The sequence below is a fragment of the Manis javanica genome, chromosome 3 (genome assembly GCF_040802235.1).
Source record: "Manis javanica isolate MJ-LG chromosome 3, MJ_LKY, whole genome shotgun sequence".
NCBI lineage: Eukaryota > Metazoa > Chordata > Mammalia > Pholidota > Manidae > Manis > Manis javanica.
Window position 1 is genome coordinate 58,834,089 of NC_133158.1, and position 18,153 is coordinate 58,852,241.

At 37.0% G+C, this 18,153-nt stretch overlaps 1 protein-coding gene across 7 annotated transcripts in view; it reads left to right on the top strand.

The window, feature by feature from the left end:
* HSPBAP1 (HSPB1 associated protein 1) overlaps positions 1-18,153 on the top strand; it is a 56,175-nt gene that overhangs the window by 9,803 nt on the left and 28,219 nt on the right. For 6 of the 7 annotated variants that reach the window (XM_073231543.1, XM_073231542.1, XM_073231544.1 and 3 more), the window contains exon 3: positions 5,317-5,519. In XM_073231543.1, the coding sequence (XP_073087644.1) occupies positions 5,317-5,519 (203 nt within the window). The remainder of the gene's footprint in view (positions 1-5,316; positions 5,520-18,153) is intronic. The other variant, XM_037012990.2, reaches the window with a different exon arrangement.

Sequence of the window (18,153 nt, forward strand, 5' to 3'; positions counted from 1 at the left end):
GTGGCAGCCTCAGAAGGCAAGATGTTATACCACTTATGAGCTAATAATGGAGTCTTGATTATAAGAGTTAACTTTTTTGTGTGAAAGGATTGAGGAGGTAGAATGTTGCTGCTTGATTTAATAGCACAGACATCTTTGCATTCTTTCAGCTGAAGATTCCAATTTCATGGGCCTTTCTTTTATGTCCCAAGATGTCTTTTTTCCAGGTAAAATACATGAGAGAAGGGCAGAAGGCTGACTTAGCAACTTCCAGATACATGCTGGCTATCCCTGATGTAAGGGAGTCTAGGAAATTTAATTTTTCAGCCTTCCCATTGCCTGAAGTTCTGCTAGCAAGGAAGTAGGGAATGGGTAATGGGTAAGGTAGGCAACTAGCAATCTCTACTACAGGTATTAACCACCCCTCCCCACCCCCAAACACATATGGCCAAATTAAGACACTCCTCTCTGCCCAACAGCATGCTTGAATTTATTACGTGTGAATTGATCTAAAGCTTTCCTGACCTTATTTTTTTAAGGTTATACTGTCTTTGCTGAGCTTTTAGTGCTAGTCTAAGTCCCACAGCATTATTTCTCTGCAAGCAGGTGTTCAGTGGAAAGAGCCCTAGATTTGGAATCAGGGAAACTGGCTTATAGTTCAGTTCTTCACTGGTTTGTTGACTTTGGACATCTGAGCTTCCATTTCTTCCTTTGGATAATGGAAATAAAATACTTTCTCTGCCTGTGTTTTACAGGCTTCTTAGAGATGAGTACCTTTATGTCAATGTACACAAAAGTATGTGGAAACAGTAAAGCATAATGCAAGTCAATGCATGATGTTGTTATGATGATGATGACATTCAAAGCCAAACTCCTCATCTTCCGAACAGGATAGGGTGTTGCCCAACTTTTCTGTTATGGCAAGTCACAGAGTCTGGAAACTTCGTCTTCCTTATAGCTGCATCTGCCTCCCACTCTACATCTCTTTGGTCATAATAGCCTTTGGTATTATTCTCTTAGTATTTCTCCATCTCTACGATCTCTGCTTTCCTCACTGCCACCCCTTGTTCAGGGCCTTACTATCACTCATCTCAGCTGGCTATTGCAATAGTGCTCTGAGGCAATGCTAGCCCCTATAGCTCCATACATTTCTATCTGGCCCGTATCTTTATTGCAAATGGATATAATTACTGTGGGAATGTGCCATGGGAAAAGTACTTATTAAATATTTATAGTATTTAGTAAATAGTTTTTCTACTTGTAGACATTACGCTGTTTTTATATTGTAGTAGTGGATATTTTATGTGTGTGTATAGGTACATGTGATATACAGAAATATGTATATAGTTTATGGTTAATTACTTTTTAAAAGTAAATTCCTATGGCATGAGTTACTAGGTTCATGAGTGGTTTTTTGAGACTTCTTCATTTTTCCAGTTGTTTCCCCAAGGATTGTTCTAATTTATATGTTGCAAACAAGAGTGTTATCATGGATGTATAATAGCTTTTCATAATCTAGCAAAATTTTGAAAATATATAAGTAAATGCAGCATTTCATACATGTGGAATCCAGGTACTCTAAATCCGAAAAGATTTGGTGTGTTGCAATCTAGGTAACTTTGTACTTGTATTTGTAGGCCAGTAAGGGTTAGACCTTTTTTTTAAAAAAAAATTTTTATTAAGGTATTATTGATATACACTCTTATAAAGATTTCACATGAAAAAACAATGTGGTTACTACACTTACCGATATTATCAATTCCCCACCCGCACCCCATTGCAGTCACTGTCCATCAGTGTAGTAAGATGCCACAGATTCACTGTTTGCCTTCTCTGTGCTACACTGTTTTCCCGTGACGTCCCACACCATGTGTACTAAACGTAATACCCCTCAATCCCCTTCTCCCTCCCTCCCTCCCCACCTGCCCTCCCACACTCCTCCCCTTTGGTAACCACTAGTTCCTTCTTGGAGTCTCTTGAGTCTGCTGCTATTTTGTTCCTTCAGTTTTGCTTTGTTGTTATACTCCACAAATGAGGGAAATCATTTGGCTCTTGTCTTTCTCCACCTGGCTTATTTCACTGAGCATAATATCCTCTAGCTCCATCTGTGTTGTTGCAAATGGTAGGATATGTTTCTTTCTTACGGCTGAATAGTATTCCATTGTGTATATGTACCACATCTTCTTTATCCATTCATCTACTGATGCACACTACGGTTGCTTCCATATCTTGGCTATTGTAAAAAGTGCTGCAATAAACATAGGGGTCCATATGTCTTTTTGAATCTGAAAAGTTATACAGCAAAGAAGTTTTTGAATCCTTTGCTGTACAGGAACTTTTTAGTTTGATGTAGTCCCATATGTTCATTTTTGCTTTTATTTCCCTTGCTTGAGTAAATTCCAAGGAGTGGGATTCCCAGGGCAAATGGTATTTCTATCCATATTGCTTTCCACAATGGTTGAACTAGCTTACGTTCCCACCAGCAGTGTAGCTGCATCCTTGCCAACATTTGTTGTTCTTAGCCTTTTTGGTGCTAGCCATCCTAACTGGTGTGAGGTGATATCTCATTGTGGTTTTAATACATATTTCCCTGATGATTAGTGATGTGGAGCATCTTTTCATGTGTCTGTTGGCCATCTGAATTTCTTCTTTGGAGAACTGTCTCTTCATATCCTCTGCCCATTTGTTAATTGGGTTATTTGCTTTTTAGGTGTTGAGGCGTGTGAGTTCTTTATATATTTTAGATGTTGACCCCTTGTCAGATAGGTCATTTACAAATATATTCTCCCATACTGTAGGATGCCTTGTTGTTCTGTTGATGCTGTCCTTTTTTAGTTTGATGTAGTCCCATGTGTTCATTTTTGCTTTTGTTTCCCTTGCTCGAGGAGATGTGTTCAGGAAGAAGTTGCTCATGCTTATATTCAGGAGATTTTTGCCTAGGCTGTCTTTTAAGAGTTTTATGGTTTCATGACTTATATTTAGGTCTTTGATCAATTTCGAATTTACTTTTGTGTATACGGTTAAACAATAATCCAGTTTCATTCTCTTGCGTGTAGCTGTCCAGTTTTGCCAACACCAGTTGTTAAGGGGCTATTTCCCCATTGTATGTCCATGGCTTCTTTATCATATATTAATTGACCATATATGCTTGGGTTTATATCAGGGCTCTCTAGTCTGTTCTTTTGGTCTATGGGTCTGTTCTTGTGCCAGTACCAAATTGTCTTGATTACTGTGGCTTTGTAGAAGAGCTTGAATTTGGGTAGCATAATCCCCCCAGCTTTATTCTTCCTTCTCAGGATTGCTTTGGTTATTTGGGGTCTTTTGTGGTTCCATGTGAATTTTAGAACTATTTGCTCTAGTAATTGAAGAATGCTGTTGGTATTTTGATAGGAATTGCATTGAATGTGTAGATTGCTTTAGGTAGGATGGCCGTTTTGACAATATTAATTCTTCCTATCCATGAGCATGGGATGTGTTTCCATTTATTGGTATCTTCTTTAATTTCTCTCTCGACTGTCTTGCAGTTTTCAGAGTATAGGTCTTTCACTTGCTTGGTTAGGTTTATTCCTAGGTATTTTATTCTTTTTGATGAAATTGTGAATGGACTTGTTTTCCTGATTTCTCTTTCTGCTAGTTAATCGTTAGTGTATAGGAATGCAACAGATTTCTGTGTATTAGTTTTGTATCCCGCAACTTTGCTGAATTCATATATTAGATCTAGTAGTTTGGAGTGGATTTTTTAGTGTTTTTTATGTACAATATCATATCATCTGCAAACAGGGACAGTTTAACTTCTTCCTTGCCAATCTGGATGCCTTTTATTTCTTTGTGTTGTCTGATTGCAGTGGCTAGGACCTCCAGTACTATGTTGAATAAAAGCAGGGAGAGTGGGCATCCTTGTCTTGTTCCTGATCTTAAAGGGAAAGCTTCCAGCTTCTCGCTGTTAAGTATAATTGGGGTAAGACCTTTAATGTGAATTTATCATACTTGTCAAAAGTAGAAAAAAATGAATCTCAAGAAAAGACAGAAAATTTTAGTCCTGGTCACATCCAGGGCTCTTCAGCACTTCAAGGTCACTTAAAGTAAACTGGGGACCTTTTACATTGGGCCTTGGGTGCCTTCTCTTTTGCTCACTCCGTGCAGTCCCCAGCTCTTCTTCCTGTCTGCTCCTTCTATCTCCCACACTGGTCTCCTTCCTCACTGGGAGCCTGGACTGTGTAGATGGCAGGTGGTTCTCTAGTGTCAACTGCTGAGGGCTGACAGTTTGCTCATTTTCATCAAGAGTTAGGAAAGGACTCTAAGTGTTTGCCCTCATTTAAGGAAAGGAGGCCAAATTGACTTAAATTTTCATTTTCTTTAAAAACCACCCTTACAGTACAAGTACAAATTCAAACAAGTACAGATTACTCAAATTCATCAACGAGTCTTATCCCATCCCTCTTCCCTTCATCAGAAAGTTTAGAAGATAGTTGGGTGATGGGAGAATTTAGATAATTTATGAGCTTTTCTTAATTTTTTTTGAACTATATGTAATTATGGAGTAGTTAAAAAAATTTAGGGAATTTAGCTGATTGTTTGGGAGAATTGTAAATATATGTTGTTGCAGTCAGGGTATGAAGCATTTTCCAACTTTCCCAAAAAACTTTAATCTTAAGATGTGTCTAAAGGGAAACTTACCTGTTCTTTATTTAACAAATACTAATCTTTACTGTCCTATCCAGAATTAACATTCTGTGATTCTGTGAAATGCATTGAAGTACTCAGTAAGTCACAGTATTAGTTTTTACCTAGTCCCCTGTACTGTTTATGGATGCAGTGAAAGTCAAGGATTAACACTAATAACCATTATCCTAGCACATCTTTTCTTTTTTTTTTTTTTTAATCTTGCAACAACTAGCTCGCCATCCTATTGACTGCTGTATTAGTTCAGTACTGTTCTTGGCATAAACATGTAATATTGAAAGTAGAATTATTGGTGATTCCAGCTGTTCTTGTTGCTCTTGAGTAGTATTCCCATCAGCATTTCTTACATAATTCTCTATTTAGGAAATAATTTTCAAAGAACTGCATCTTTTAAAATCTAAAGGAATAGTTTAAAAGCCTCCTTTTAAAACATTTTGACATTGAAAATTGTAAATGTTTTTAAACATTTAAAATTTAATTAGAAAACTCATAAGAATTGTGGTTTATGGAGGCCAAATATTTATATAAACTATATAAACAATAATAAGTGAAGTGTAAATGAAGTGTAATTACACAGAAAGATATTTGCCATAGTAGAATGGCACTGGCTATTTTTTCTCCTTGTTAATATGAAATGACTTTCTATTACTACAGTTTCTTTCTTTTCCTAGGTAAACGTGTCAAACCTTTTACTCCAGAGAAAGCAAAAGAAATTATAATGTCTTTACAACTACCAGCAGTCTTCTGTAACATGGTTTCTGATTGGCCAGCACAACACTGGACCGCTAAACACCTTTCAGAGGTCCTTTGTGGCAAGAAGATACGATTCAGGATGGGAATGAAAAGCAGAGGTACAGGTAGGACTACGTCATAATACTAATGTCTCTTCAAAGCATTCCCACATCCTGAGCAGTGGTTTCTTTATCTCTAGAGAATCCTTTACTTCTAATCTGTTTTTAACCATTTTGTGGATAGGGAAATTTTATTGGATGTTTCGGAAGGACGGTTTGTTAAGATTTTTTTTTTCAACTAAACAATCTGTAGTTTACAACCCCATGTAAAATGTATTTGGTCACGTATCGTGGTTTATTGAACGTGGTAAGCATTTAATAATAATAGCATGTGCAGTTATTATTAGTAGGCTTAATAATAGCACATGCTGTTATTAGCATGTGCTATATTTATGTTGTGTGTGACTGAAAAGACTAATACTAATCTAATAGTCTCTTCCACTTCTGACTCATATAGAACATGTCCTTTTATTGGAGGCTGCAGTTGCTATTTATAGTGGCTCGAATTGGTTGTAATTCTCTCTCTCTGCTTTATCTGCTTCCTGACCTCTGTTGCACTGCATAAATGGGAAACATATAAGGTTGGGTTTTTTTCATCCTTTGAAGCAATTAGATTTTGCTGGCTCCCTCTTCTTCCTTGAAGACTTATAACATTTTGATTTTTTGCCTTCTAGTCAGATGAAGCAATTACTCTTAACTTTAAACATAGTTAATTTAAAGAAAATAAATAGTGCTGTTTCTAATCTAAAGGAATTCATGACTTAAGAATATGTGTATTCTGGGTTCAGGATATGTGTTTAACTTCTGTTTAAATATGGGTAGTCTAGAAATTGACAGTATATTCAGCACTGCTCTAAAGTGGCTGGCTCTGTGACTTCTGTGACTATCTATTAATAACTCAGAAGGAACTAGAAAATTACTGAGCTTCCCTTCCAGCTTCTCCAAGCCTTTTTCTCTCATGTTGACATCCTAGAATATCTCATAGAATTCTTTGGTTTCTGGTGTCTTAGAACCTCCTTGTACTCCCATGACAGCTGGAGCAGGATTAATAGTCCTGAAACTCTTTGGCATCTCATTCTAATCACAGACCAAAGTGTTTATTGTATTTTGCAACTAAATGCTAGACTAGCAGCAGCCACATGTAAAGCCAGCTTATGCTTTTTCCTTCTTGATTTTAGTCAAATAAATCTTCCATTCACTGAAGTGTCTATTAGTAATTTGGAGAGAAACAGGACTTGTAATTTTGTTTCACATTCTGGCTAGTTCCCACATACACTACTGCTGTTAATAGCTAATAGTTCTTGAGAGCTATCATGTCAGGTACTACTCTGAGTGCTTTATACATACTCTCTTAATCTTCTTCAATCCTCTTAGAATGGTACTATTATTATATGTTTTTATAGATGAGGCACAGTAATTTGACATTTTCAAGTTAATACTTAAGCATAAAAGAAAAAGCAGGCAGTCTCTGCTTATATGAGCAATTGCTGTGAGTTTTTACTAAAAATAATTTGTTCCTTTTAAAAATTCAGATAAAATTCACATAACATAAAATTCACCATTTTAAAGAATACAGTTTAGTGGTTTTAGCATATTCACAATGTTGCACAACCATCACCACTGTCTCTTTTCGTCACCCACAAGGAAGCCCAGTAACCCTTAAGCAGTCACTCTGTATTCTACCTTACTCCTAGCCCCTGGCAACCACCAGTCTACTTGCTGTTTTATGGATTTGTTCATTCTGAATATATCATGTAAATGGAGTGCTACATTGTGTGGCCTTTTGTGTTTAGCTTCTTTCACGTAGCACGTTGTTAAGATCCATCCATGTTATAGCATGTATCCATGTATCTGTACTTCATTTCTTTTTGTTGTTGAATTATATTCCATCCTATGGATGTACCACATTTTGTTTATCCATTTATTTGTTGACCACCATTTGGGTTGGTTTCCAATTTTGGGCTATTATGAATAATGCTACTATAAACACACATGTACAAGATTTTGTGTGGACATATGTCTTCCTTTCTCTTGGTTTATACCTACAAGAGGAATTGGCAAGTCTTACGTAACTCTGTTTAACCTTTTGAGGAACTGCCAAACTGTTTTCCAGAACAATTTCACATTCCACTCCAGTGTACAAGGGCTCCAGCTTCTCTAGCTCTACATCCTCACCAACACTTATTTACTCTAGCCATCCTCGGGTATGTGTATATGGTTTTGATGCGTTTCCCTAATAACTAATGATGCTAAGCATCTTTTCACCTGTTTATTGACCATTTGTATATCTCCTTTGGAGAAATGTCCGTTCAGATCCTTTTCCCATTTTCTAATTGAGGTGTTTTTTGTTTTGGGGCTTATTGTTGTTTTGTCTTTTTGTTGTTGACTTGTGGAAGAGGACTATATATTCTAAATGCTAGACTTGTATCAGATACATGACTTCCAAATATTTTCTCCTATTCTGCGGGCAGTCTTAATAATTTGTTCTTTTCAAAGTAGTGTAGGGAAGCAGTGTCCACAGAGTGACAACTCAGGTCAGCTTGCACGGGTTCAGATTTTGTCTTATTGTGTGAGGTTGGCCAAGTCACTTAACTTTTCTGTATCTTAGAAATGTCTTCAAGATTTAATGTGCTCACATGCATAAAACATTTAGAACAGCACCTAGCACATAGTAAATGCTTAAGTGTTATTTTAAAATAGAAATAATTAAAAAATAAAAATACGACTTTCTCATTGTAGAGAACATTCTAAAAATGGGAATGTCCAAAGAAATACAAACACTTGGTCCTATTACCAAGAGATAACCACTATTACACTTTAATATATGTCCTTGTAGACCTTTTTATATTTTAAAAATAAAGTATTAATTTTTCACAGCCTGCTTTTTTTTTTTAATTGAAGTATCATTGATATACAATCTTATGTTGGTTTCAAATATAGAACACAGTGGTTCAACAGTTACCCGTATTGTTAAATACTCACCCCCTGTAGTGTAGTTACTATCTATCACCATAGAAAGATGTTACAAAATCATAGGCTATATTCTCCATGCTGTACTACTGTCCCTCTGGCCAACTTACATTGTGATTGCGAATTACTGTGCCTCTTTATCCCTTTCTTCTCCCCGTCAACCCACCCTAACCCCTCCCCCTTGGTAACCTCTAGTCATTTCTCAGCCTCTGTGAGTCTGTTGCTGTTTTGTTCCTTCTGTTTTGCTTTGTTTTTATATTCCACAAATAAGTGAAATTGTATGGTATTTGTCTTTCTCCACCTGACTTATTTCACTGACCATATTACATATTACCTTCTAGGTACATCCATGTTGTTGCAAATGGCAAGATTTATTTTTATGACAACCTGAATTTTTTTATTTAACATATTCTGAGCAGCTTCTCTTGACATTAAATGCAGCTTTTAAATGGGTACCTTGTATTCCATTGTATGTGTACCTCTGGGGGGAAGCATGTTCCCAGCTCAGGACAAATAAACGAGTGTAACCGGTAAAGCCGAAATCAGTCAATGGGAAGAATAAAGTGGGAGAACCCCATTTATTTGCTCACAGGATGCCTGGCTCCATTCACCTTTCTCTCTGGCTACTGCTCTCAATCACCCATTTCTTCCAGTGGCAGGGGGTGCTCACTTCTCCCCTCTTGTAGACACCTATTGATATGGAAGTAAACTAAGGAGAGAACAGCTTCTCTCTACCCCTTTTAAATACCTATTGATATGGAGATGGACTAAGACTAGGAGAGAGATTCTGGAAATACTGCAATTTTACCCACAGTATGGTATTATCATAATTAATTTTTTAAATTCTCTTGATTATTTAGATTGCTCAGAAGTTTTAAATAAAGCTGCAGTGAACATCTTTGAAAACAAACCTTGTCCAAGTTTCTGATTATTTCCCTGGGACAGACTTCTGGAGAATGACTGGGTCACAGGGTATAAACATTATCATTAGCAGCATTATCCATGAAGCTTCTTACCCAGAAACCCCTGAGTCATTCTGATTGCCTCTGTAAGTGGTGTCTGGTGATATGACTTACATCTTAAATATTTGTAGTCCACCTGCTTCTCTCTTTCTCCTTGGCCATCCTCTAGTCAAGGTCACCCTGCTCTCTGTCACCTCTATAATTGCAGTAGTCTTGTCCCTAGTCCCTTTGTACCCTCTGCCCTTCCTACCTAGGCCATTCTTCATACTGAAGCAGAGACAGTTTAAAAAAAATAAATCTCATGTTGTTTCTGCTTAAATCTTCAAGTGGCCTCCCATTACCCTTAAGCTGAAGATCAAGATGTTTGCTGTGGTATGGAAAGCTCTGTTTGCCTTGTCAGCTTCTCTCTCTTCCTGAGGTCAGGCCAAACAGAATTTTTTTCAGTTTTTGTATATACAGAATTGCTTCTTACTTCAGGGCCTTTGCTTATTCAGTCTAGCCATTCATCTCTTTTCCCATCTCCTATCCCAGCTTTACCTACTTAATCCCTTTTCTTCCTTCAGATGTTAGCTCACACCTCATTTTCACATGGAAGTCTTTCCTGACCACATCTCCTTCCTCCACCCCCAAATCTGATGCAACTATTACATTATTTCAGAGCACCTTTTATTTCTTCTGACATTTAGTACAGTTATAATCATGTGGTGCATTGTGTAAGTAATTAACTATTTGAAGTCTCTCTTCCCCTCAAGAAGGTCACCTTAGTGAGGGCTAGGGCCATCATGCACTGAGTACCTAATGGACAGTCAGATATTTGTGAAATGAAAGAATGAAAGGCTTTTGATAAGTGCAGCCAAGTGATTGGCAGAAAGGTGGTGGTTTTGCCACTCCTTTGCCCAAACTGAGATTTATCTTTTCTAAAAAAAATCTTCCTGATAGGTGAAAAATGGTATAATTTTAAGTAACATTTCTTTGATTGTTGGTGATGTTGAACATGTGTTTGTGTTTATTAGTAATATATATTTTTTCTGGTAATTGTTCTTTGGCTATTCCTTATTGGGGTTTCAGGTTTGGGTTTTTTAAAAATATATATTCCTTTTATTAAGAATACTGTATTTGCAGTATGGGAGAATATATTCATAAATGATTTATACAATAAGGGATTAACATCCAAAATATATAAAGAACTCATATGCCTCAACACAAAAAAAACAAATGAGCCAGTTAAAAAATGGGCAGAGGATCTGAATGGACATTTCTCTGAAGAAGAAATACAGATGGTCAACAGGCACACGAAAAGATGCTCCACTTCACTGATCATCAGAGAAATGCATCTGCCATTTGTCACAGTGAGGTATCACCACACACCAGTCAGAATGGCCACTATCCAAAAGACAAGAAATAACAAGTGTTGGCAAGGAAGTGGAGAAAAGGGAACCCTCCTACACTGTTGGTGGGAATGTCATTTGGTGCAGCATTCAGCGCTGTGGAAAAGCAGTATGGATGTTCCTCAGAAAACTAAAAATAGAAACACCTTATAACCCAGTAACTTCACTTCTAGGAATTTTCATGAAAAAATTACTTCAGGTATTAGCTCACACATCATTTGCGTGAAGAAATTCCTAGAAGAATTTGAAAAGATATATTCATGTTTATATGTGTTTATTGCCACAATATTTACAATAGCCAAGATACGGAAGCAACCAAAGTGTCCATCAATACATAAGTGGATAAAGAAGCTGTGGTACATATTCACAATGGAATATTATTTCAGCCATAAAGAAGAAAGAAATCCTGTCATTTGACATGACAGATGGACATAGAGAGTATCATGCTCAGTGGAATAAGCCAGGTGGGGAAAGACAAATATTGTATGATTGCATTTATTTGTGGAACCTAAAAACAAAACAAAACAAAATGAACAAAATAACACTAAGACTTATAGACACTAAGAAATAACTGGTGGTTACCATGGGGAGTGAGTTGGGGAGGTTGAGGGGGAATAAAGGAGCACAGAAATCTCAATCACAGTATAAGTAGGTCACAGTGATGGACGTGCAGCATGGAGAATATAACCAATGATTCTGTAACATTTTTCTATGTTGAAGGGTAGTAACTATACTAGTTGGGATGAGGATTTAATAATGTGTGTAAATATAGAGCCACTGTGTTGTATACTTGAAACTGATGCCGGGCTCTTGTTTGTGAAGTCGAAGAATGAACTTAGCAAACATCCAAGGTAGGAGAGCCAGGGAGAGGCTTTTATTGAGACATACAGTGAGAGGACAGAGCTCCTGGCTCACGCCAGCGGGGGACAAGAGAGTCCCTAGTGGTGCGTTGTCTAGGGGTTTTATAGGCAGTTGAGGATTATAGGGAATGTGAAAAAAGACTTAGGGGTGTGGACTTGTTAAGTGGTCCCTGAATATTTAGAATTAACCTAACATAAAGAATTTCCTGCTCTGATTTCTCCCTGGGATACTGGTGTCTTGGTCTGGGAGCATATCAAACAGGGCCACCTGCCCAGCCCCCAAGGTGGGCTGAGTTATTGTCTGTCTGCTAAAGAGTCAGTTAAGAATCTTACTTCTTAACTACTTGGGTGTTAAAATGCAATCTTATCTTTAAGGTGGAATCCTTCCTACCTTTTACTGTGTTGTTTATGGCTGGGCCTGCATCCTAAATTAGTTGCCCAGTTTGTAAATCACCTCATCAGGTCTAAAGGAGGAAAGACAGCACATAGGCCTGGGCCTTCAGCATGCTAAAGTGAATCTTACACATGATTACAAATGATTAGCATAATAAAAACATGTGCTACTCTTCTTTATCTGGGGAATATTAACTGATCTCAATGAAGAATGACTCTAGAGCTTAACGTTTAATAGAGTTTAGTTGGGGGTTTCCTTGCATGTAGTTACATTGCTCTGACTGCAAATACCTTATCCTGCTTTTTCTAGAGGCCCTCACCCTATGGTCCCTGTCCCAAAACCAATATAATATTGTATGTCAATTATACATCAATAAAAAAATAATACTGTATTTGTTATTAATGTTTCCCAGTTCACTATTTGCCTTCTGAGTTTGCTTCACATTTTTATATAGTAAAATCAAATAATATTTCATTAACATTAGTATTATTTATTTAAAAATTCCTTCTGTATCTTGAAAATAGACAAATACTTAAATATTTTCTTCTAATAGGTTAATGATTTCTTTTTTACATTTTATTCTTTATCCATTCTGTATTTATTTTGGTATTCACTGACTTTTCCAAATAGTTAAGTTGGAAATAACAATATTTTTATTTCAGTATCAGTTACTGAATAATCCTTTTTTTCCCTACTGACTTTGAAACCACGTTCATTATATTATTATTTCTTACATATTCCAGCATCCATGTTTGGACACATATTGAGATATCAGTGTGGGGGCCAGTAAAACACTTTTTAAAAACTATTTTAGTAACTGGTATATATATTTTAATACTTGAAAGAATAACTCGTCTTCCTTAATTACTCTTCTTTCTCAGTTTATTCTTAGATGTTATTGAATTTTATTCTTCTAAATGAATTTTAGAGTTAAATAATGTGCTCACATTAAACAAAAGCTGTTGGGATTTTAAATGAAAACTCATTAAGGGCTATAAATTTCAAAAGAATCTCCCTTATGATACTACTGTATATTCCCACACAAGAACATGTTATCTTCACCTATCAAGATTATTTTATATCTCAGTAAAAAGATTTGGAATTTTCATATAGGTCTACAAATTTCTTTAAATACTATAAATTTTTTGTAGCTTTTATGAAGAAAATATTTTTGCCTGTTTTTCTAACTAGTTGTGATTGGTACATAAATAAAAATCATTAATTTTTTTTGTATATTTATTTTTTATCCAGCTACTTACTAGCATAAGTAGTTTATGCTTTTTTATTCTTGTGGGTTTTCTAGGAAGACAGACATGTGATCTTATGAGAAAAGATAATTTTGTTTCCTTTCAGTTGACTGTATTTCTTATTTCTGCTTTAGATCTTGGCTAGACTTTTTCAAGAATGTTTGAAATAAAAGTATTAACTATGTATTATTTGAGTTATATGTATCTCAGTTTGCCTTCTGAGTTTGCTTCACATTTTTATATACTAAAATCAAATAATACTTCAACATTATTATTATTTATTTAAAAATTCCTTCTATATCTTGAAAATAGACAAATACTTAAATATTTTCTTCTAATAAGTTAATGATTTCTTTTTTACATTTTATTCTTTATCCATCTGTATTTATTTTGGTGTTCAGCGACTTTTTTTGGTGTTCATCATATAGCCCTTTGAAACCATTTTGGATCAAATTCATTTGCCAACATGTGTGTGCAGAGGCAATACCTCAGCTAGCAGTAATTTGCCAAGGAATTGTACGAATGACATTTGTAGATGGGGGTGGGCGATGATCCAAAGTTCTGTTCAGTACTCACATTCCATGCAGTGTTCCTTGCTTGTAAAATGATGAAGTCTAACAAAATGGAGAAGTATTTGATTCCTTGCTGTGCAAAAAATTATTTTAGGACTCCCTTTTAGGAGAGTTGAAGGCAAAAGCAAACTCAGTTCATACGCTATTTCCAAATCCTGAACTCAGGTGAGCTTTTTCTTACTGAACACTTTGACAGTAAGTGGGATGAAAGTGGCAGCTGCCTAGGCTACTTCAGTGTGCAAGAATAATAGCACTCAAGGTACAAAGGAGGCATTCCATTACATAATAAACTAGGAAAAACAACTGTACCACCCAGAAAGAAACTGCCTTGATAACAGAATGAAAACAGTAGCTTTGGTGCCCCTACTACCAGGAGGGAGTGAAAGATTACATATTGAAATTACTGTGTAAATGAATATCCCTATCATTTCCATTCATCTTATCCTGACAGTAAACAGTTCTCAAATATAATTTTTACGTTTTAAGTTTTCATCTTTTAAAGTATGGAACTTGCTGTGACAGAAAACAAAGTCCCCAGTGAGGCTGAGGTTTGCCTGTGAAAAGTGGCCTTAACTGAGAGTTCTGCTCAGTCTACCCCAGGGACAAGTGGCTCAAGTAATAGCTTTAATATTCAGTTGGATCAGTTGGATTGAGTTCTGTCCTGTAAAAACTCACAAGATGGTGTAATGTCTTCAGGCTTACATTGGAACATGCTGAACTGATTTAGAACTGACTCCTATTTCCCAGCACCACGCAGCTTTCTTTGCCCATGGGGGTTTTTGTTTGTTAAAGAAACACTATGTGTTCGTACATTGTTATGGTAAATTTCTGATGATGATGTTGATAATATGAAGAGCTTATATATATTTGTGCGTAAAATTGCAGTATTTCCAGAATCTCTCGCCTGGCCTTAGTGTATCTCCATAGCAATAGGTGTTTCTAAGGGGTGGAGAGTAACATCTCCATATCAATAGGCAATTACAGGGCAAGCTAGGGCTTATCTGGACCAGAGGGGTTGGGTGGGGCTTCTTCTGCAGCCAGTTGCGAGAGACCCAGGAGAGCAAAAGTGGACAACTGCTTGTAAGAAATAAATGGGTTTCTCCTACTTTATTTCTCCCTTTTACTGATTTCAGTTTCAAAGGTATTTTGCCCCAGGATTTTCCCCCCTGAGAGTTGCAATATTGATGGGTTGCTGTGTTCTAAAAATTTCTTAAAAATTAACAAATTCAAGTCTTAATATGCAGAGTTTTTATCTTTTAGATAAATGTACCCTAGTAATAAGTTTCTTGCTCCTCAAAGTCAGGACAAATTGATGAAGTGGATGCATTAAGATGACTGACACATCCCCTCCCCTTATTTCTCTGCCATCCTGAGGTTTTAGGAAAAATAGAGGAGGGGGAAAATGATTAAGATAATCCTTAGCAGTTCAGGCATCAAAGGAGGGAAAAGATAAAAGCCATTGAAAGAAGAGTTTGAATACCTTCCCCTTGCTACTGCTAATTCAGTCCATTTTTAAAGGGCTCCAGATAAATATATGAATGAAGAATAAGAGTAATGATTTTTATACTGGGCATCTTCTATGTATTAAACATTCTTTTAACTGATTTACATGTGGTAGGTCTACATCCCCTCTTGAAAGGATTTCATGCTTTGCAAGGGAGATCATAATCAGATTCCTTGAACGTTGACTTCCCAGTGTACATTTAAAACACTCCACCAAATGCAAAATCCCTGCCTCATTTCATCAGTCTTTAGAGAATAATTTTTGTTTAAATAAGTCATCTGTAATTCCACAGAGAAGAAGTTCCGGGGCAAAATACCTCTAAAACCAAAATCAGTCAAAAGGAGAAATAAATTTAAAACCCGTTTATTGCTTGCAAACTGCGGTCTGGGGCTACTTCTCTTTCCTGCTCTGACAGAAGCAAGCGAGACCTCCCCCAGCCTCTCAGGTTTAGATAAGCCCTCCATCTCACCCAGGTAATTACCATTGATATGGAGATGAACTGCTCTCCATCCCGTAGGAATGCCTGTTGATATGTAGATGTACTAAAGCCACGCGAGATATTCTGGAAATATTACAGTTTTACTCACATCATCCTACAGTAATAAAGCACTGTGGAAAGACAACAGACTTCTCACATTTGTTCTCAGTTTGAAACTACATGTAGATGAATCCTCATTTCTGGTGGTTTTTGCCTTTTCCTATATGTCTATGGCACAAAATTTTGCATTTGATTATATGATGCCTCAAATTTCCTATTATTGTAATTAAAGTTTTATCTTTGTCTAAATATACTCTAAACTCAAGATTGTTCCCTGTTTCTTTTATGTTCCCACAAGCCTGAGCACAGGGCTAGTTACAAATAGGGCACCTAATAAATGATTCTGAAATGAGTTAATGAATAAATTAACAGACTTTAAATTACCGTTGTCTACTTAATGATTCTCAAGAGCTGTGTATGATATATGTGCCATATAAAGTCAGAGCATTTTCAAAAGAGATTTTTTGTAGCCTTTTTTTTTGTATCTGCAGAAGTGGTTCTCAAACTTTCTGTTTTCATGATCCCATTACACTTGACAATTATTGAGTACCCCCATGAGCTTTTGTCAGTGTGGGTTATATCTAGTGATACTACCATATTAGAAATTAAATCAAGACACTTTAAAATACAAGAACATAAGCTATTCCACTATATGTCAGAACAGTTAACATGCATCATTGTGAGCATTAATTCATGTCATGTAGCCTATGAAAAATTCCACTGTGCACTTGAGAGAGAATGAGTGAAAAAGGCAAATAGTGTCATGGTCTTTCAATGACAATTGTTTGACCTTACAGACCCCTGAAAACGCCTTGGAGAATTGCTCATCTAAAGCCTTCCACTGGATTACTGAATCAGGCTATATAATAAGCAAAATCTGCAATCTTAAAATGAAAACTGTTTTATATTTAATCATGAGTATTGTGAGTGTGGTATTTTGTACGTATTATCATTCTAATTATGTAGCAAGCACAAAATTAATTTTTAATGTTAAATGATAGTTAAGATATTTTGGTTTGGTTGAAATTATTTTCATTTAAAACAACAACAGCATTTGGAAACTTCAGTATACATTTCAAGTTGGTGTGGGTAAATATTAGGGTGCAGGCTTCCGAGGCTTCCCCAGAGAACAAACTACACAGGCATAGAGATGTAAATTCAAGCAAAGTCTTTATTCAGCCAACTAGTTGGGGTCCAAGTCAGCCCGATGCAGCGGGTCTCAACAAGGACCCCGAGCACTCAGAGCCAAGGGTTTATATAGCAATTTCAAAGCACTTAACTCATAGCAATTTTCTATAACTATACATTATTCTTGCAAGACATATATCCTGGGGTTAAGCAAGGGCAGGGTAAGACTACTCCTCAATGGTTAGGGAGGTTCTGCACGATAAGCTTGGTATGTAAGATTTACTGACCAAGGTTAGCTGACCAAGGGTCACAGCTGCCCACCACCCGGTGCTCATGATTAACTTGTTTTTCAAGGCCTTACCCAGTTCCAGTTTTTCTTTCTAAGTCACATACTCAGAAAATGGCTACTAGGCCTTTAAGATGGCTATGCTTATGCTAACCTATTTCTATTCTTACAGTAAAATTGTAACATTTCCAGAATATCTTGCCTGGCTTTAGTACATCTGCCTATCAGTAGGTGTTCAGTGGTGAAAGAACTATGGCTTTAGTGCATTTGCATCACTCCTCAGGGGTGGAGAGAAGTTCATCTCCATATCAATGGGTAATTACCTGGGCAACAGAGGGCTTTATCTGTACCTGAGAAGTGGGAAGGGCCTCTTTTTAGCTTCTGTCGGAGCAGAAAAGAGAGAACCGGCCCAGACTGCAGTTTGAGCAATAAACGGATTTTAAACTTTATTTCTCCCTTTGACTGATTTCAGTTTTTAGAGGTATTTTGCCCCCGTATTTCCTCTCCCCGGACTTAAATCTGGCAGTAGTCTACAGGATTCCTCTGAACCTGAAATCTGTCATAATGGGTGCGACCTTTAGGAGGGCCACCCCTAGAAATGATAGGAAAAAGTGGTGCTCATGCCAAGGCAAGTGTGTCTACACTCGTGTGGTCGTGAAGGCGCCACCACTGCTGCTGGCCATGCCAACCCCTGCCCATGGCCCAAGCCTAAGGCTACTGCTTCTGCCACTGCTGCTGCTCCTGCTGCCAGCTGGATCCTGGTCACAACTATGGAAAGGAGCAGAGGTCCAGGTCACTTTGATAGGGAAGCAACTGGCTGCTGTGTACCACGCCTTGCTGGCTACGGAGCC